The sequence below is a fragment of the Cavia porcellus genome, unplaced genomic scaffold (assembly GCF_034190915.1).
Source record: "Cavia porcellus strain 051 isolate PalLab524CR breed Dunkin Hartley unplaced genomic scaffold, mCavPor4.1 scaffold_27, whole genome shotgun sequence".
NCBI lineage: Eukaryota > Metazoa > Chordata > Mammalia > Rodentia > Caviidae > Cavia > Cavia porcellus.
In genome coordinates this window covers 22,169,598-22,191,558 of record NW_026947510.1, presented here as the reverse complement: position 1 = coordinate 22,191,558, position 21,961 = coordinate 22,169,598, and the positions used below count along the sequence as shown (strand labels likewise).

The window sequence follows — 21,961 nt, the reverse complement described above, 5'->3', positions numbered from 1 at the left end:
GGCTTCAGGATAACACAGTATTTGACGGCTCCACACAAAAGTCTAGGGACATCTCCACACAGATTCAAATGAACTATGTCCCAATTTGTCTGGGACAGTCTTGGTTTGTGCTCATTGTGCTAGAATCTTTATCAATTCCACCCCTGGGCACTCCAAAGTTTCTTGATCTTTGTCCATTAAATTGTATGGTCACTATTTCCCTTGAGCCCTTTATTCTGGTACACATGCATCACTGTTTGAAAAAGACAACTTTACATATCAACAAATACAGTCATTCATGTAGACTGCAACTTAAAATTCCAAATGAAGATTTCACTTTTCAACTGATAATTCATTTCAACAAGCTTGCCTCTTAGGGCTGGGAAATACTAAAATACTTCTATGTCATCATGGTGAATATATTTGTATTTGTTTACCTGTTGCTTTCTAATCCTTAGAAATGTGTCATTAGGGCTGGGGAAGTGTCATTAATAACACAGGGATACTATTAATAACATATTTGGGGGTATTTTTAAGCTACAAAGCTAGTTGTTCAAAATACAGTGTTGTTCAAGATTAGAAAGTATTCATTACAGAGGAATGAATATATACTTAAAATCTCAAGTGTATATTTATATGATAGTTTGAAAAACTGCAGAGAACTTTTTCTTCTTCTTCACTATCATATCTATTATTTGGTAAGCAGGAAAGGTGCTACTATAGGCTTGTTAATAATAAATAAGATTTACCAAAAAATAACTGTCTGGTAACTGCATATAAATGAATGAATGGCAAAACAAATATAATGGCTTTGTGAATATAAGTTAATGTGTAACAACATAAAAGGAGCACATTATGTAACAGTACAATTTTATGCTCTGTATTTATATGATTAATATACATGTACATAATGCAATCTTTGGTACATAACTTTTTATTGATTTGCCATTTTTGTTAAGTTTTTATGAAAAATACTAGTGAAATAGCTGAGCAAACAGAAACTCTCACTTGACTTTTTTGTTTATAGGACTATACTTGTATTTTTCTAAAATGTAGTCCTTACTAAGTTTTTCAATCTATTGAAACTTGTAAAATGTTCTTAAAATAGTTTCTTTCCTATACTTTATACTAAGCCTACATTGCAACTTTCATTTTATAAGTATTAATTGAATTAGTATTCAAGTAGAGTGTAACAGGATTTAATCTTCAAACAAATTTAATTAGATTTTGCAGTATTAACATAGCATTTGTATTACTTCTCCTCCCTTTACTCCCCAGAAAGCTGTAGATAAATAGCAGTTTTTCCCAACAGTTGCAGTGAGAGTTTGCAAAAATAAGTGTTCTTTATTGATAAACAATTAAAAAGACTAAAGGTATTGCTGACTCTGGGGGGAGAGGTGGCTCTTGAAATTTTCCCAAGGAACTGATGGAAAGAATGTCCAAAAGCTGAACCCGGGCCCAAGGCAGGTGCTCAATATGGAAACTCGCCACCCACGCGGATGGACCTCGATCTGGTCTAACAAAGCCACAGCTTTTCATATTGCCACTGTTATTTAAAACCAGAAAGGAAAGATCATGTTACTGACACAAGTTAAATACTCAAAAGTAAAATTAATGAAAAGTTAAAACGGCAAGTGGTTTCTCTTTACTTCATCTGATTCACTCATTCATTGATACATCATTTATTAGTTCAATTTTTCACTTTTTGTTTTTATTAGTACAAGTTCACAGTACATTTTACAGTCATCTTGGTGAGTACATGTACGTAATATACCTTATTTCTTTTTTTAATTCCTTTTCCCTTCCCTTCCTTCATCTAATTCCCCTCCCCATTTTTATTCTTGATACTAGGATCACGGCTCATGGTTGTGACTTATGTTTATCTTCACGGAGGTTCCGGGACAGGCCACCTTTAGTCTCCTTATTCTCCCTTCTCCTCCCCTCACACCTCACCCTTAGTCTCTCGGTCTCCTTCTCATTTTCCAGAGATCCATCTCCGCATCTCCTATGCATTCTTTGTCAATCGCTTGGTATTTTGCCCTATTCAAATGAGAGACACCATGTGGTTTTTAAGCTTGTATGTCTTATTTATTTTACTCAACATTATATTTTCCAGGTACGTCCACTTTCCTACAAATGTTTCAAATTTATCCTTTTTATAGCAAATGGTATTTGACTATATATAGAATTTACATTTTCTTTATCCAGTCATCAGTTGATGGGTATACAGGATTAAGCTATTATGAATTGTGCCGCTATAAACACTGGTATGCATGCATTGCTGTAGTATGATGTTTTAAACTCTTTGGAGAAGATACCTAGAAGAGGGATTGCTGGGTCATATGAAATTATTAGGTTAGTTCTTTGAAAAATTTCCATACTGATTTCCATACTGGTTGTACTAGTTTACATTCTCACCAACAATGAAGAAGGGTCTCTCTTTCACAATAGCCTCATTAACATTTGTTATTTTTTGATTTCTTGATAACTGCCATTCTTTCTTGCATTTCTCTAATGGCCAGAGATATGAACATTTTTTTCACACTTTTGTTGGCCATTTTTTGTTGCTTTTTAGTGAAAAAAATTGCAAACTAGGATGATAACAGTAGCTAATACATTGTATATTGTTATCTGCAAAATTGTTGGCCATTTGTACTTCTGTGATGTGTTTATTTTACCTGTCCATTTCTTGACTCTTTTAATTTAATGTTTTTGAGTTCTTTATATATAAAAACAGATACATGAATCAATGGAACAGAATTGAGGTTACAGAAACATCCTGACATACTTAGCTGTTTGATCTTTGACACAGGGGCCAAAAGCATACACTGGTGGAAAGAAAGCCCATTCAACAGGTGGGAAAACTGACTACTATTTGTAGATGATGGATACTGACCCCATATCTTTCACCATGTACTAAATTAAAACAAACTGGATCAAAGATCCGAACATTAAAAGAGAAACATTATACCTACTGGAAGATAAAATAGATAAACACTTGAAGCAATAGTGCAGGAAAGGATTTCCTAAGGAGAACCACAATTGCACAAGAAATAAAGCAAGAATCAACAAATAGGATTCCATCAAATCAAAAAGCTTCTGTACCGCAAAAGAATCAGTTAGTAGAATTTAGAGACGACCTATAGCCAGAAAATTTTTTTGCAACTGCTCCTCAGAGGATCATCTTCTGCTTTTCCATGCATCTATTCACAGCTCATTTATTAAGCCCCTCTCATGTTCCTCCTTACACATTTAAAAATCTCACTTTAACATTTCTGACATTTTCTTTTGGTGTATTCCAAAACGTTATGGGACAGAGTATGCATGAAAAGAAAGTTTGGAAAGTTGGAAATAAAGAAGAGTCTCCCTGAAGGCTCTGTCTGACCTCAGGAGCCATCCAGAAGGGCGTTCCAACAGAGGTGTTGCGGCGGAGCCGGGTGCTGGTGAGCTGTGCAGATACACCTGCAAGGAAGGGGAAGAAGTTAGTTTCTCATGGGATGCCAAAATGCTGCTGCAATGGTTAATACACTGTATCAACCTGAGAAGTTTAGAAGCTTAACTAAGTGACTCAGCAGGGAGCCAGGACCTTCACTTGGTAAACAACCTCATCTTGCCCAAGACAAGAGGAGGACACTGAGGTGGTGTGACTGCTACAGTCACCCTGGGAGGAGCGCGGGGCGGGGGGCAGCAGGAGCATGGTAGCCTATGTACAATATACAGGAGGAGAAGAGACTTGTCTCCCTCTTTTTGCTCTTGCTGTTTTGCTGTCTTCTGCTGCCTTGAAGTGTTGCCTCTGTGGCCATGAAATCTCCACAAATTGTAAGCTAAATAAACCTTTCCTTCCTTTATTTTGGGTGTTAGGTATTTTGTTTCAGTAATGAGAAAAAAAGTAACCAAGATAGCTGCTCCTTCAAAAGATGCCACAGGACTTGAATTTCACTTTTTAAAGAAACCTAAACCCTTTTCCACTATTCGTGGGAGTGTAGATTGTTGCAACCATTGTGGAAATCAGTGTGGAGGTTCCTCAAAAAACTAGGATTGATTACCCCATTCAATCCAGTTATTACCCATAGTATTTTCCCAGTTTTAAAATATCACACCACAGCAATATATGTGCACCCATGTTTATAGCACCACAATTTGTAATAGCTAGATCTTGGAAACAACCCAAGTACCCATCAATCAAGAAATTGTTTAAAAAAATGTGTTATTTTTACACAACAGCTATAAAGAAGGATAAAATTGAGGTTTTTATAGGTAAGTGGATGCAACCAGAGACCATAATCATAAGTGAAACAAATCAGACTTGCATATGTAATCATGTCTGCCTAGTGTAAGAAACTCAGAGTTAATAATATCCAAAACATAGAATAGATATTGTGAAAGGAGAAGAAACTGCTCAAAAGGAAAGAATAATTGGGATAAAGAAGCAGAGAAAAGAAGGAAAAGAAAAAAATAAATGTGCACATATATGTGATATATATATATATATATACACACACACACACACACAAGATATCTAAGATAATTATACTATTAATTTCTTTTAATTCATTAAAAAGAATTGTCTGTGCTTATACTATTTGATCAATTTTGCATGCATATGTCTTGTAATCTGAGCAACTACTCTGAAGATAACAATATGCAATATATTAACCATTGTTAATTTCCTATTATCTCAATTTGAAATTCTGTGTTGTTTTCTCCTCTTTAAAATAAATTTAAAAAATATATAAAGAAGCCTAAGTCAGGATCTTTGTAGAGCCACAATACTGAAGGTCTTCTATTTATTTGTCATATGCAAATCCTGCCCACCCTAAAGTCCCACTTCAAGTCTTAGTCTCCCCGTCATGGCTTCTAATCTGTTCCCTACACCATCTCCTTTGAAGCTCTCTATTTAAAGCATCTGTTTAAACCGTGTGACATATTTTGGTATGACACTGGTGTGCTTCCTTTTCCCTTTCTCCTCCCTCTTAAAAAATTCTGGTGAATCTCAGAATGTTTTATATGGTATTAAGCACACAGTTAAGTAACTTGTAAATATGCATAAAATTATTTTCCATCTATTGATTGTGGACAAATCACACATGATTACTGATTGTTTATTTCTATTTAAACTGACATCATTAATAGAGTTTTTCCTTTTTTAAACTTAAATTTGATTTTAACTGATAAAAATTGTACATTATTTACAAAGTACAAGTGATGTTTCTCTTTTTCCCTCTCTGTATATTTACATATAATATATAAATATATAACTTTAGAGTAAATATATCTATCGCTTCAAACATTTTACATTTTATTATGATGAAAATATTCAAAATTATTTCTTCTCTAGCTTTTTGAAATATACAGTTCATTATTGTTATCTATTCACCTTGGTAGGTAATAGAACACTAGAACTTATTTCTATCTCATGTCTAACTACAATCAGTTCTTTTTCTTGAGAGGGATGTAAGCCTAAAAATTCAGTGTTTTCCCTATGAACTAAAGGCACAATGATTAGACTTGGATTTAATGGCAGTACCAGAGGACAGTAATTTTTTTATATAAATGAGAAAAGTAAATAGATATTAAAAGAAAATTTAGTTTAAAACTGGTTCTTAATTTTCTAAAATTTATTGTTTCAATTATTTATTAAAATTTTAATTTATATTTTAAAATTATTTGAAATTTTAAATTGACTCTCAGTAAATATTTTTGCTTTACTTTTATGATAGTTTAAGAATTCAAATGTCATTTAAATGAGATGTAAAGAGAAAGATAATACACAACCAAGTAAATTTCAAAATTTCCTCCCAGGAAGAAAGTAACATTTTAGACTAAACAATTTTTTCTCTTTCTGAATGTGAAGCAAATTACTAGTACTAGCATTGTTTAGCAAGTAGTAATATTCTAGCATCAGGATTTATAAACATGATACCTGAGAAGGACCTTCTGTCCACATTGGAAATATGTATGGAAAGACACTGATAAATACTTTTAGGGGACGGACATATATCCCAAGGTGGACTTTCAGGCTCTTTTCTTGAAAATGTGAATCTTGAGCAGAGTCATTCAGGTAAGGACGTGAACTAGAGCTGAGTCAACCAACAGCAGGGCTCTAGCTGTCCATCACCAGCATTTACTCCCAAGGGCTTGCTGCCGCGCTGCATTCTTACATCAGATGACCAGTTTTCACCCTTGATTTTGTGAGTTGACCTGTATTGTTTTCAATATCTCAGTCTAAATTTGTAAGAGTTAGTTTTTGAGCTTAAAACCAAAGAACGCTGAATACAAAGCCCTTGAGCTTTTACACCTAAAATAGCAAATTAGAAAGAGCAATAGTTAATTATGAGTTTATAAAGCCTGATGGTAGCATATTTATGAGATTACATTACATTTATGTTATTATAACATTAAGAATTTTCTGAGGCAGACATCTGGCCTCCAAGATGTTTACTCAAATACCCTAAACAAGAACATTTTCAGCAAGCCTACTGTATTGCAGATTCAGAGATCATTCTCAATATGTTTACTAATACACTAACATATGCATTAAGAATCTTGTTAGTGATTATCATTTTAAACCTGCCTCAGAAAATAAGTGAAAAGTATAACCAGGTAAAAGACCAAATAAGTGAAAAGTATAACTAGGTAGAGTAAGGAATTCTTGAGAATATTAGATGATTGTCTCATTAAAAGCAAAACGAATCTCTAATTCTGTAAGAGTGACACAGGAAGGCATCTACTAAATTTCATGTTTTCTAAAAGGCAACTTTATGCTCAGAAAGTCTGTTATTCACTTTCAGGTTAGAAAAATGAAACAGAGAAAAGTCACTTTCTAAAGGACAAATGGTGTTTTTACTTTGCATAAATTCCCACAAGAAAAATAGCTAAGGAGACAGAAAAATGCAAAGCTCTACTAAAAATGATTGACATAAATTACTTTAAAAAAACCACAGGGATCCAAAGTAGGAGTTCAGTAGCTTTAGGAAGTCAAACAGATTAGGAAAATCATTTTGTTCAGAGAGTAACTAATGAAATAAGTCACCAAAGTAAATATAGTTATGTAATCATCTTGAGAGCAGATGCCAAAGGGTGGAAAATTCCAAGCACAAAGTTAAGATAGTGAGATGATACGGTAAGGAACAGGAGGCCAAAAAGAGATCAGAGACTGAACAAAAATCAGGCTGGAAGAGAGGAACATAATCCATTACAAATCAAAGTCACAGGAAAATTACAGAGGTTTGTGTTAATGACGCTTCAGCTTTTTGCTTTGTGAGGGAATTTGCATGCTATTTCGGGCTTCCTAGGCTCTTGGTTAGCTGTGTAGCAACCCCATTCCCTGTTGCATAAGTCCTGCTTCCAGGGGGACAAACATGCAGGCTTTATGCTTGCTGTCAGGAGTTCTTTGGCTTAGGGAGATAGCAAAAATATCTAATACACGATTCCTAAAACAACTTTAGGGTCCTTGATTTACTACAACCTACAGAACAAAACCCTTAAAACTACCGCGGGACAGAGATTTTAAATTATAAAAATGTAGAACTATGTTATATAAAATGGGCATACAATAATTATATTATCAAATATTATTGCTTTGTTGATGATTAATTTTAAGATACTGTGATAATTAATTTTTGACTGTCCATTTGATGGGCCATGGTGCACAGATATTTGGTCAAATATTCTGGGTATTTCTTTGAATTTTTTTTCTTACTAGATTAACATATAAAGTGGTGGACTTTAAGTAAAGCAGATTATCCTCCATATAGTGAGTGGGTTTCATCCAATTAATTGAAGGCCTTAACAGAAGGAATACTATCTGCAGATGACTTTTGGGCACAAACTGAAATTCTTCTCCATAGCCCACACTACAGATTTTAAACTTGGAAGCCCTGCACAATCTTGTGAACCAATTTCTTAAAAATAAGTACCTTTTTCCACACAACACACACACACACCCTGTTGATTCTATTTTTCCGAAGAACGCTGATCCTAAACAGAATGTTCTGTATTTCTGTATAAGAACTCTTTGGGAAGGTCTATCAAAATTGCAATAAACTACATTATTTGCCACCTGATCAGACATGGTTGCTTTATGAGACACTAAGTTATAGCACTAAGTCTAAAGGGTCAAAACTTTCTGCTTCATTTTCTTTTTTCTCTTTCATTGCTCAACCTTTCCCTTTTGGAGAGCCAGTTAATGCTTAACACAGTGATGGTGAACCTTTTAGAGCTTTCAGTGATAGCAAACAGCTTGCTGTGGCATATGTGCCATAGATTCGCCAGCACTGGCCTAGGATATTCAAAAGCAGCCATAGGGCTGGGGATGTAGCTCAGTGGTAGAGCACTTTCCCAGCATGCAGAAAACCCTGGTCTTGGTACCCAACATCATTTAAAAACAATAAAAATAAAAAAGCAAGCATATACAGTAAAACATTTATAAAGTCAGTTTTACATATCTGGAGACAGGTATAGGCTCAAAAAATGCCTAAGATTTTAAATTTACACATTAGGATAATACCTGGCAAAAGAAAAGGGATATAATAGGAAACGAAAACAAAAATCAGCACACCCTGGAGAAGTTGGAGAGTCTAATTTCTAGAATTATTACATTATTATACTCAAATATCTAATTTTCAGAAACTAACAAAAACAGTAAGGTATGAGAGACAAAGGAAATTATGGTCCATTCAAAGGGAGAAAAACATGCCTAAAAAAGACAAATGCTGAATTTGCTAGACAAAGACTTCAAAACAACTGTCTTAAACAAAGATTTTAAAACAACCATCTTAAACATGATAAAAAAAAACACAGAAAGGCAGGAAGTAGTGTATAAATAAAGTAGAAAATCAACAAAAAGATATAAAGCCTAAAAAGGAACTTGAAGTTGAAAGTACAGAAAGTAAAATGAAATAAATCATCAGAGTCATTTAAGAGCAGATCTGAACAGGTTTTAATAAAACAATAAAGAATCAGTGAATTTGGAGATAAAAACAATAGAAGTTATCTATGGTGTGGAACAGCAAAAAAAAAAAAAAAAAAGACTAAAGGAAAGTGAACAGAGCCTCAAGAATCTATGAGACACCTTTAAGTGGAGAGATAGATACATGCAATACAGGATCTTGAAAATAGCAAAAGAAAAGTGACTTGTCATGCACAAGGGGTCCTTAATAATATTATTCATAGATTTTTTTTTCATCATAAACCTAGCAGCTAGAAAGCAATGGACTGAAATAAAAAAAAAAAAACAACAAGAATAACAGGCACAAAATCTGTATTCACTTAACTGCTTAAAAACTTTGGGAGAAGTTAAGACATTCTCAGATTAACAAACATTGAAAATGTTTTTTTATCACTAGAGTTGCACCACAAGACATATTAAGAGGAGACACATAAGTCAAAATGAAGACATTAGAGAGTAACTGAAAGCTGTATAAAAGTGTCAGTAAAGACAAATCTGTTGGCTGAGGACTAGTGCTGATAGCCAGGAGGGTGCCTCAGGAGCGGAGTGTGATCCTGAAGCTTTTGCAAAAGTCAATGTGATTTAATTTTTAGCAAAGCAGAATCAGAGGGTTGCAGAAAAAAATCAATGAAGAAATCAGTTCCTAGAATCCACTGATAATGCCAGTACAACAAGTCAGAACCTATGATACACAAAGAAAGAAGCATGGCTGTGAACGCCCACATCAAGAAAACAGAGCAAATCCAAATAACCAAATGATACACTCATGGTCCAACCCGAAGTCAAAGGTAGTAAGCACAAGCAAGGAAATTATAAAAACCAGAGCAGAACTGAATGAAATTGAGACTAAAAAGCAATACAAAGAATCGATAAATCAGATAAATCGATAAATTCATTCTTTGAATGAATAAACAAAATAGATAAACTCTTGGCCAATTTTACTAAAAATAAAAGGCCCATTCAATACAATTAAAAATGAAAAATATGAAATCACGATGGATACCACCAAAATCCAGATTATTAACTTCTTTGAAAACTTGTACCCAAATAAATTAGACACATGAATTACCAAAACTGAACCAAGAAGATATAAAAATCTCAAATAATTCAATAACAGGCAGTAATAAAACAGTTACCAACTAAGAAAAGCCCAAAACCCACTGGATTCACTGCTGAATTTTATAAAAACTTAGGGAAAACCTAATCCAATTCTCTTCCAACACTTTAATGAAATTGAAAAGAAAGGATCACTCTCCAAATCATTCCTGGAATCTAGCACTACCCTGATTCTAAAACCAGACAATCTTTTTCCAGTCAAAAAAGAAAACTACAGTCCATTCTATTTAATGAAAACAATTGCAAAAATCTTCAACACAATACTGGCAAACAATGCAACAAATCATCAAAAGGATCATATATCAGGGTCATACATCGTATCATTTCATGATGATATCAAGCCACCTATCCTTTATCTCCATCATGATATCTTATGCAGAGGTGAGGAGGGCCTCACCTCACTCCAGTGCTGACAGCTCCCCCGAGACCACTTCCATCACTCTACATGGGTGCCCTTTGTTCCACTCAGGGAAGCAACTTCTCACTTCAGGGCATCTACCAACACCCATCCACCACGGAGGCTTTCTCAGCCTATGGGGATCCCAAATGTGTGGTGAGCACCCCTACTCCCTGGCTTGTACTACCTAATGGGCTTTGCTCTGAATTATTCAGGGAGAAAGGACAGAATAAAGGATGTGTCATAGTTTTTACGTTCAGGTGGACCTGCCTCTCTTGATGATAAAAACAAGTTCATAAATGAATAAATCACAACTTCTATTTGACCTGCACAATACACGAGGGAGTTGGTCAAACTCGGGCATATGGGTAATAAGAGATTTAAAATCATAAAGTATTCTGTCATAAGAATGATGTCTAAATAAATCACAAAAAGTATATCCTGTACTTTTCTATCGAGATGTTAACTACTCTATTAGACATGAAATTCCTCAGAGAGAAATCCTTAAAAATAAGAACTAAGGGCTGACCTTTAAATTTAGTCTTTTTTATTTTCTGTTTGAGAAAAGGCTGTTTTTTCAGACTTTAGTTGACTCACCTAATGGGGTTTATCTCATGGGAAGCCATATTATTTATTGACTGATCACACACCGGTGACTGCTAATGCATTTCATTAATAATGTTTACTTGCTCACTCTGAGATGTCTGCTCATTTTCTGTAAACATGTAACCCACTTAATAATATAATTAAAGGTTTTCTTAAAGAAAGTACATATGACTGGTATTAGAAATCTGAATTTTACTTTTAGGGAAATTAATTTGCTTGATATTTAAAGTAATATTGAATTTATCCTAGGAAAGGTCTACTGTTACTTTTCATAAATATATACAGGCACCTGGAAATTCAGATTTTTATTATTTAACAACTCTTTATCAAGTATCTATTATGCATACAGCACTGAGTAGGAGGTTAGGTGGGAATATTTTTAATAGCTAAGATTTTCCAGAATTATCATATGTCAGTACTTATATTAAGTAGATCATTCTTAGAGTCTCATTTAATTTTTACAGGTCATAGAAACTATTCTTTTTCATATTGCTGAATGAACAGATTGACATGATTAGAGATTTTAGAATGACTTTCTCTTGATGATACAACTGTATGGAAAAATGCTGTCATTCATTCATTCTACAGAACTTATCAAAAACTTTCAATGTGCCAGCACCATGATGAGTTCTAGGGACAAAGCAATAGACCAAGAAGAGACCCTGTCATTATAAATCTTGAAGCTGAGTAGAGCTTCAGTCAAATGGACTATCGTATTATTACGACAAAGTCTGACAACCAGTTGGCTGATGATAAGTAAAGAGTTAAAGAGTGAACTTGAGATTTCTGGCAGGAGCAATGAGTACAGGCAGGTGACTCTGCTAAGACAGGGAACTCTTGATCCGCAGCAGACTTCTGGGGACCCACTAATGGAGCTCCATTTTGGAAATTTTGAGGACGAGAGGACTGTCGACCGTATAAGATCAGTATCCCACCATGAGCCCATCGTAAATTGTACATGGTAAGAAATTTTAAGTTTTCTGTCTCTCAGCAGTAGCCTTACCTGAAAATATGATTTAAATACTAAATGACAGCATTGAATTTTAATTAAGTACTTCAGTTTGTGCTTTACCATATTTTGCTTGTTCTGTCCTCAGGAAGTTTTGCTACACATAAACATCCTCTGCATTCAATTCATATAGCAACCTACTAATCCTTTTAGGTGAACTGAATCCATGTCCTCTTACCAAAGAGGTAGAAACAGAAGCATTAACTTATATGTAAATGACAGCATTTTGGTGTAGACACTGAGTGCTTTTGCTAGACAACTGACTCTTTTTTAATTATTGGTGACAAGAAAGTGTAAAAGACAAATAATCTAACACATAAGTTATCATTTTGTTTATCTAACATATGATGGTATTACAAAGATTCGATGTATTAGGCCACCTTAGGCCAGGATGTAGACTGGTACAGTGCTTGCTTAGCAGGTGCAAGGCCTTGGGTTACACACAGACACAAACATAGACACACACAGACAATCTCATGCATCTTACGTATTATCAAGGTACATGTTTTTAATCTTATTTTGGAAGATATCTGTGAAAGTCACATTTCTTGAAGTTACTACTGTAACAAAGTTTTCTTAATGGCAGGAAAAAATGTTTAATTATACTTTAACAATTTCCAATCTCAAGTATGTTTACTGCAGACATTTCCTATAGCAAGGGAATCATGAGATTTAAGTTAATTATTGTGTTTTGTATTTGAGTCTTAGACTCAGCTATTTTCTGGAGAGAATAATGGTCCTGCATATGGACAAGGAAATATGTTCTGTTGTTCTCGCTGCTCATCTTAATTTCAAACCAAAGTGTTTGTTAGTACCCACTCCTGCCAGATTATTCAAGCATATGGTTCTGAACTCAACTAGCAACGCAGACTGGTTGCACCACAGTTATGAATCAATTACTGTCACTGCTGCACTGTTGTTTGCAAACATTCAGGTTAGAAAAACGACGCAATGCATGTTTCAGGGACATGCCATTCATCCAGTCCCCCACATGCTCTGAAATTAATTGCTAGGTTGAGCAGGAATATGCTTGGATGTGAAAACAATTTGCAAAATGAATCTATTAACTTTCCTGGACTTCAGGTTCCAAAATGCAAAAAGAAGTTAGTTTGTGTGTCCAATTTACTCTCAATTGACTGCTATACCTCAAAAACTAGGTCTACAAGACAAAGAACAGTCCTACTTCTCTGTCCACCTATATTTCCAAGTATTTTTTGTTTTTCTATCAAGACTAACTAGATAATAACAATTCTACGTGATAAATGTTAAATTAGAGAAATGCAGATTTAGCAACATGAGAGGGGGCGCTTCTCCCATTTTGTGTGCAGAAGGGAAGGCAAAGAATCCTGAAGGACTCCCAGGAGTGTTGGAATACTGTACCCACTCTTAAAGGGTTACTGTGAAGCGGGCATCAAACAAGAGAAAGTACAGGAGCACACACCTTGAAGAGCTGAAAGAAGATGGCCCAGACAAAGTACAACTATGTCAGCTCTGGTGCCGCTGGATATCATACTGAAACTCCACATTGCCTTAGTAAAAACATGGATGTGAGATACATAGAAAAATGTCAGAGAAAGACCAGACTCCAAAGTCAACTGATTCAAGGGCTCAACTGTATCACTGAAGATCCTCATTTTTTCCCCTCTCATTTATGTCTTTCTTGGAGTTGGCTTTCCTGGCAGTAGGGCAGCTTAGTCTGAGAGGTGAGAGCAGCACTTTCTAGCATGGCAGTAAGACAACAGACTCAAGCAAGGAACATAACACATTTGCCTGTGTCCCTTCCTTAACAAGAAGGAAATGCCACTGTATGAGCCTTGAAGATTTCTTCTCATGTCTCAGAATCTTGGATTTGGACATGGGTCCATGCATAAAGCAATCGCCTACAGGCACCAGGGGGCTTAGCCACCACAGATTTAAGCATTTGGGATGCTGTGTGTTTGGAGGATAAATTTATACACACTGCTACCTTAATGCTGTACAGCACAAGCAGGCTAACCTGAACGCTTAGCATCTCGTTTGCCAAAGTATCACTGCATTTTTTATTTCAGCAAGACTGTTGTTTTTCCCTATTTTTAATGAACAGAAAAAGCAGTGCTGTTAGAAAATGATCAAATTGTTTCACCCTAATTCACTACGAAGCTCAAACTCATGCATTTTAAATAAAACTTACCAAAATCTACTAGCTTGACTCCACCCTCAGTGGTCAATAGAATGTTATTTCCTTTTACATCGCGGTGGATGGTTTTGTTGTTATGCAAATGTTGAAGTCCCTAGAAGGTGCGAAATACAAGGATTATCAAAATGTTTAAATTTAGAAAATTATTATGGTAAAAGACACATTACCATTACCCACTCCTTCAAAATACTCTTCTTTGGTTCAAACACACTTATCTCACAGGTCCTATTTTCTGAAGCAGTTCTGGGAGTCTGCCTTTGGGAGTGACTTGGTAAGCTGTGATAAAATATACTGTGAATGCTGTTGTCAAGTGTCATCCAATAGGAGGGAGACTCATAAAAATATTACGGTGTGTTCACATCCACTTTATTTACCAGATCTGGCATGTGCAACTTCAGGCTCTTCTGCAAAGTCAGAATGATCATGAAAGGTAAACACTTTCTGTCAACTCAGGACCTCAAAGCTGCCACGACAGTGGAACCTAAGACTCACAGAGGAATCTGAGAACTGTGTCAGAAAGTTGCAACAATAGGATAAATGTGTTTGAGGTGATGGAGAATATTTTCAGTATATTTACTGGCAATGTGAACTTTACTGTAATAAACTTAGAAAATTTAAACATACCGTATTTTATGATTATATAGGACCTCATATATTATGACTCTTAAAGCAACAAAAAATCATGTTTCAGATGATGCATTTTTGCAAAATCAATAGAGAATATACGATAAAAATCAGTATTATAACAGTCCTAAATATTCCACGTTAAATTATTAGTCAAATCAAAGTACATCATTTTGTAGTATAATATATTAAAATTTACAAATATATTTTGTAATACAATATATAAAAATTAACAGATGAACCTCAGCTTTTACCAAGTATTTTATTAAGTATGCAAGCCTCAATAGAAGAAAATATTCTACTTATCAAGGTAATAGTAAAAAGAACCCTGATTTTCTACCTTTTTCACTACCACAATGTGAGAAACACATTTAGGAGACTAGAACTCAGGATACTGTTGATATAGGAAAAGTAGGTATCTTAAGGAAAAAAGAATTTAGCTGTGCTAACCATTCCAGATGGACTATAACCTTGCATTGATAAATACTACTGGAGTGATATTTTTCTAAAACTAGGACCCATATTGAATGCAAACTGCTCATAATTAATACAGAGAATTTTAATTGCTTTACCATTAATGCTTCATGTAAAATATAGGCAATGATGGGTTCCCTCATTTTTTCTCTCCTCTTCAGAAAGCCTTTCACAAGGTCAGTTACTGCTCCTCCATTACACAGCTAGAAGAGATTTCAAGATGGATTTTAAAATGGATATGACACCTTCCACTATTTCAGTAAAAGCTTCCTACATTTTAAATGTTGTAATTTTGTTTTAAATGATCACTCTCATCTTCTCTGCAGTTCATAAATGAAATGAACATATAAATTCATGTATAACTGACCACTGGAACAGTCTTCATATAAAGTAATGTTTTGGAAGAGAATCTGGAGAAGCACCAGGCTTGCCTTTAAAAATTAAGAGGAAGAATTATGATTCTACAAATTATTCCTAAATTTTAGCATCTAATATAAGAGTAATGATTTGTGATGGTTCAATTAATAGTGCAATAGATTCTATGTGGCCAAAATACAGCTTTACACTTATGTGTGCTAATCTTAAAAATATGCCACCTTTTAGGCAAAATTTCAAAGTGCATTGAAATAAGGATTACAAGCAATGTTTCAGGAAACTGTTTAAACTATCATGTTCCCTATGCTTTTTGGGCATCTTCCCTTCTTATCCACCAAAAGCATGGAAAATCTAAACAGACAATAAGAGGAATAAACATGATAGAGAACTTTACCACATTTAGGTTCTTGAAAATAGGTTTTGTTACATCCCACAGAAACCTTCCAAAGGAGCTGTGTGGTGGTAAACATTGACATGCGAGGGGACATAAATGGATGGATGGCTCTGGGCCAGGAGAAGGTTGAGGATGCTCTGATCCCACAAGTCCTTGATTTCCTAATGTCTGGCCCTTCAACCTTTTCCTTCAGCCTTGCTGCTTCTCCCAAGGTCCGAGTGTGGTCCCTCTGCCCTTCATGATGGTATGTTAGGTCTCTGTCCCACATGCCTTTGGATACCTACCAGTGCCTGGCATCATTTCCCTGACCTTCTTCTAACTGAAGTGCAGGAAATGAGTTGAGAGCAAGTGTACTTTTAGTATCATTGTTTGAAATACTGAAGAAATTTGTTTTGAAGAAAAACAAATAGTACTTTATTAGAATGTGATGGATCAGATAATATAAAAACATTTCAAAGCAGTCATCAAAGTTACATTGAAAATAGGGACATTAAAATGAAAGTCATTCGGTTTGTACTGTTCCGGGGAGTAAATATTTCAAAATACTGAAGAAATTTTCTCAAAAATTTTAAAAATATAGCTGTTAAAATTGTTTTGTGCCTGAATGCTTGCTGGTGTATAATTAGTAGCTAAGATGCACTAAGTACTGGCAGAACATTCCTTATCCTTTGACATGAGGTATCTCTGTACCCCATTGTTATTCTTCCTGATGGAGGTTCTATCACCTCCAGGTTAAAGGTGGAGAAAATGTATGTACCACATTTGTGACTGGTGATTTTCTGTATTCAGAAAAAAACTTCTTTTAGCTAACACAGGAAGATGAGAAATCTGGATTTTAAATACCTGCATTTTGCTCTGTATAAGAAGGGGAACAGACCTTTAGATGGAAAAATGAAGAGGTGTTACTGCCCTGGTTGCTGGACACAGTCTGCCTCCAGTGTCACCGGTTCACAAAATTACTTAGCACTGATGGAGGAGAAATTGAGTCATTTAAAATTGTAAGCCACTTACTTAAAAGGGCCCAAGATTTAGAACTAGTTTAAAAATTCCAAACAATCATTGCAGGGAGATACATTTCTTTTTTCACTTGTCCAAAGTGTAGCCTCTCTTACCTGCACCTTCTGCAGTTTACAATTGGGACACAAAAGTGAGGTTGTCAGACTCAAAACGGAGTCACTTATTTCAGTTCTAATATAAATTCATTAGCTAATTAATTCAGGAGGTTATGAAGAAAGGATTCATACCTGTGTGACGGTAACTATCACAAAAACCTGTCAGGCATGTACCACCATGTGGAGCTTGGGGACTGTTTTATTACTAAGAATTCTTTTGATAATCTCAATACAATTCTCCTATCAGCCATGTGCTTGGTAAATGTTTTCTTCCAGTCTGTGACTTGGCCTTGTAAATGTTTTCTAAAGAGCAAAAGTTTGAAATTTATCATTTAAAAATGTTTATGGAATGTTCTTTTCCTGTCATAATCTAAGAAATCTTTGCTTAATTCAAGATCACAAAACTTTTGTTTTCTTCAGGAAGTTTTATACTTTTTGGTTTTACATAAATTTGTGACTCATTTTGATTTAATTTTTATACAGTGTGTGGATGGGCATTTAGATGTTCAATTACTTCTGCACACTTTTGGTTTTTTAAAAAATTTTTATTTTGGGGTAAAATTAAACACAACAAAACAAAAACAAAATAGGACGTAAGACAGCAATATAAGAAATACAAATTTCAAAGCTAGACGACCTGAGATCTTCACTGTCTATCATATTGTCTCTTGTTTTCTTCCAAATAGTTGTCCATGTCTTCCAATACAGAGAATTCATACAAAACAACATAGTATAAAACTGATCCAAACAGAATGAGGAAGGCGATTTAGGTCTTCAATACCAGACAATAGCGAAGTCACTAATGGCTGTTGTAGAGTCTCTCATTCTCTTCAAAATAGCTGTCCATACTTTCATGTATATTGAAATTCAAAAAAACAAATCAGGTAGTGGGGAGGGGTTGCTTGGTTTTCTGGAGCTCCAGGTCCCAGCATGGCGCAGGTCAGGCATGTACCAGTAAACGCTGGAGGCTCCTGTCCTGGGCCACAGCAGACTGCCAGGCTCACAGCCACTCACGGGGCGGGGTGGGGGGGGGTTTGTTTCTTTCTAATGAATTGTCCATTTCACTGCCCAAGTTCTGAAATGGTCAACAGATCATAGAAGGACATCTCTTTAGGCTCCTGCTTGAAACCAACAGCGTCAGGAAACCGCCGCCCTTGATTCAGGGCCAGTTTTGCATACTTTTGTATTTGACAAAAGTATCCAATAAAGATATATCCGAGTTGTGCTTAAAACCCACTGTCAACACTAAGCATGGGTGAAGCCCTAATGTTAAGTGAAAGAAGGTGATCTAAAAAGGTTACATACAATATGATGCTAATTACATAATGTCTGAAACAAAAAATTGAAGACAATAAAAGGAATCAGTGGTTTCTAGGGGTTAAGGGAATGAAAAAGTAGGGCAAAGATTTTTATGCCACTGAATTTTTAATGCCATTTTTATGCCAAATGTGTAAATACTTGTGTCCCCCCTTATATTATCATGTAAGGGGGGACACAAGTATTTACACATTTGTCAGAATCCAAAAAATGTACAATATTTAAAGAGAGAATCTGAATTTAAATTGTAGACACTAGTTAATCATAATGTATCATTAGTGGCTCATAAATTATAAGAAATGTACCTGGCTAATCAAGATGTTGGCATTAAGAGAAATTAAGAGGTGGTGAAGGGGTTAATTGGAATGCTCTCTGCTTTCTGTTTAATTTTCCAGGAAACTTAAAGCTGTTCAAAAAATAAGATCTATTCATTTTCTTTAAAAAAAAAAAAAACTCCACAACTAATTGCTAACAGTAAGAATATGGCCAGGGATTTAAACAGCCAGCATTTTGGCACACTCCTGTAATCCTAGCACTCAAGAGGCTGAGGCAGGAGGATCACTGCAAGTTCAAGACCAGCTTGGGCTACAGAGTGAACTCAAGGCCAGCCTGAACTACATAGTGAGACCCTGTCTCAAAATAAAACACAAAACAAAAACAAAAAACCAAAAAGGACCTGAAATAATAAGGAACATATAAAATTAATTCAAGTTCAATACAAGTAAAGCACCTTTACAGTGTCTTCTTAGAAACTATTTATTCATAGTTGAATGTTATATACAATAAGTTTTTGCAGAGGGAAATTACTGACCCAGAAAGTATTCTTGATATGAGACACACACACACACACACACACACACACACACACACATATAGTCGCTATAAAATTTCATTATATTGCTCAGTGAAAATTTGATATTTAGAAAAATCATTTGCCAATGACAAATAAATATATGATCAAAAGTTGTGGCTATAGTTCAGTGTCACAACCACCTGCTTGGCAAGTGTGAGGTTGTGAGCACGATCCTGGATACAAAAAAAAAAAACACTCCAACATCATTGGTCATTCAAGAAATGCAAATTCAAACAACACTGAGATACCATCTCACTCTGAAAAAAAGGTTATTATTAAGAAATCAACTAATAAAAAGTGCTGGAGTGGCTATAGGGAAAAAGGAACCCTTCTCTACTGTTAGTGGAAGCATAAGCTGTGGTCAGTGTGGCGATTCCTTAAAAAACTAGGATTGGAGATCCCATTAGACCCAGCTATTCCACTTCTGGGTCTTTCCTAGAAGAATTAAAAATATCATACCACAGTGATATATGTGCACCCATGTTTATAGCAGCACAATTTGTAATAGCTAAATCTTGGAAACACCCTAAATGCCCATCAACTGCAGAATGGATAACAAAAGATGTGGTATTTTTATACAATGGAGTACTATTTAGCTATAAAGAAGGATAAATTTGAGGTTTTTATAGGTAATGGATTCAACTAGTGACCATACTCATAAGTGAAATAAGTCAAACATACATGTGTAAACATTGTATCATTTCCTTAGTGCAAAAACTAAAAGAGCAAATAAGATCCAAAATGTATAGTATATATTGTGAAAGCAAAAGGGGAAGAAACTGCTCAAAAGGAAGGAACAACTGGAATGCAGGAAATGAGAAAACAGAAGGGATAAGAATACATACATAAATGTATCCTTATGTATATATGTATGTATGTGTGTATATATATGTGTGTGTATATATACATGATAGAATAACTATGGTACTAATCTCTATTAGTTCATCAAACAGAACGGCTTGTGCTTACACTGTCTGATCAATTTCTCATGTTGTTATCTTGTAATCTGAGAAACTATTTTTAAGATAACAATGCACAATATATTAGTCATTGTTGATCTCTTATTACCTTGCTTTGAAATTCTGTACCACTGTTTTTATTATTTTATTCAAAATTAAAAATAGAAAAATCATGAATTTTTTCCTTCACATTCAACAAATATTGACTTGTTAATACATTCAAAACAGTAAGACGGGTGTTAAGGTGGATCAACAATGACAAGGAAAGCTTCTGCTTCTAAGAAGGATACAAATACAGTTAAAACTGTGGCTTTCAACCAAAAGAGATTTTGCTCTCGGGGAAACTTCACTATGTCTGGTTGGGGAGCTGCTGCTGGCATCCAAAGCCAGGGATGCTGACCAATAGCTAAGGGCTGGGGATTTAGCTCCATGGCGTAAGTACCTATTTGGCAAGCACAAGGTTGTGAGTTCGATCCTTGGTTCCAAAAAAAGAAGTATTAAAAATATCTAAAATGAGCAAGAATTCTCCTTCCCATGATAAAGAGCTCATTCAGGCCAACATGTCTCCACTCCAAGAGGGATAAGGAACAGTTACCTAGATTATATGCTAGGTCTTGGATCATGATTATGTGTGCTAAGTACTACAGAACTTCACAGAAACATTGCCAATACTGAGTTGGAAGGCAAAAGAAAAGATTTTAAACAGCAGAAGGGATCTGCTGTGATGTACGTATGTTGATGCCAGTTTTCTCCAGATTTTCTTCAGTACAATTACTGTGGTTTGATGTCTTCCAGGGTACAGAACAATATTTTGGCAGGGCGAGGGTAGATGATTTAGTTTTACTGATTCTGTTTTTTATATTCATTGGTCTTTTTTTTTTTTTTTTTTGGTAACACTAAGAAGAAAGGCTTTTCTCCACATACACAATATTTTGTAACCACTACAAGGTGATAGTTAAACCATTTCCAATGACTTAAGCGCAGTAAATTTTTATACACAAGTATGTATATTAGAATCCAAACAGAGAGCATTTTAATGGTTAAAAAAGGAAAAAATTATTCTAGTAACCACAGACACTATTAATAGTGAATGAGCCACTGAATTGGTTTGCCAGCGGGAACAGAAACCTCACAACTGATTGTATGCTAAATGCAGTTTTTAGTAATGGTGAAATATGAGTCACTCTCATCACAAAGATCAATGAAAGTCACAGTAGAATGTAAAGTGAAAGACATGAACACTAAGTCTCTTAAGAAGTCTCTGTAAAGTTCGTAATGAAGGAAAAGAAAAAAATGATTTCATACTCTGCTTTCACAAATCTAAGTAAACAAAATGGAGAAAAAATATAGTCACAAACTTCCACAGAGTAAAGTAGTAAACAAGAGGCCATAATAATAGTCTGCATGGACCAAAACTACAAATCATCACTATCTTCTTACCGAAAACCGACACATAGAAACCTACTGAAAATATAAAAATTGTAAGCAAATAAACAATCTTGCTCCATGAAATTTAAATTTTATTCACTGAATTTAACGTGATAAATTCTCTTAAAAAGCTGAAATACCGAAGCAGTTCAATTAAGACAGTAATTCCTACATATGATCTATTATTGCCTA

The 21,961-nt window shown here is 35.0% G+C and overlaps 1 protein-coding gene and 1 non-coding gene across 23 annotated transcripts in view; both read right to left on the bottom strand.

The window, feature by feature from the left end:
* The window catches only part of Myo3a (myosin IIIA), a 180,717-nt gene that overhangs the window by 122,779 nt on the left and 35,977 nt on the right, over positions 1 to 21,961 (bottom strand). For 20 of the 22 annotated variants that reach the window (XR_010043797.1, XR_010043798.1, XR_010043799.1 and 17 more), the window contains 3 exons: positions 15,430 to 15,534; positions 14,228 to 14,327; positions 3,365 to 3,441 (listed from right to left, as the gene is read on the bottom strand). Coding sequence is in view for 16 of the 22 variants with exons in the window: in XM_063238033.1 (XP_063094103.1) it covers positions 3,365 to 3,441; positions 14,228 to 14,327; positions 15,430 to 15,534 (282 nt within the window). In the remaining 6 variants the exon portion in view is untranslated. The remainder of the gene's footprint in view (positions 1 to 3,364; positions 3,442 to 14,227; positions 14,328 to 15,429; positions 15,535 to 21,961) is intronic. The other 2 variants (XM_063238034.1, XM_063238031.1) reach the window with 1 other exon arrangement.
* LOC134473642 (small nucleolar RNA SNORA2/SNORA34 family) lies at positions 18,245 to 18,381 on the bottom strand. The gene has a single exon (XR_010043993.1). It is a non-coding gene; the product is annotated as a small nucleolar RNA SNORA2/SNORA34 family (small nucleolar RNA).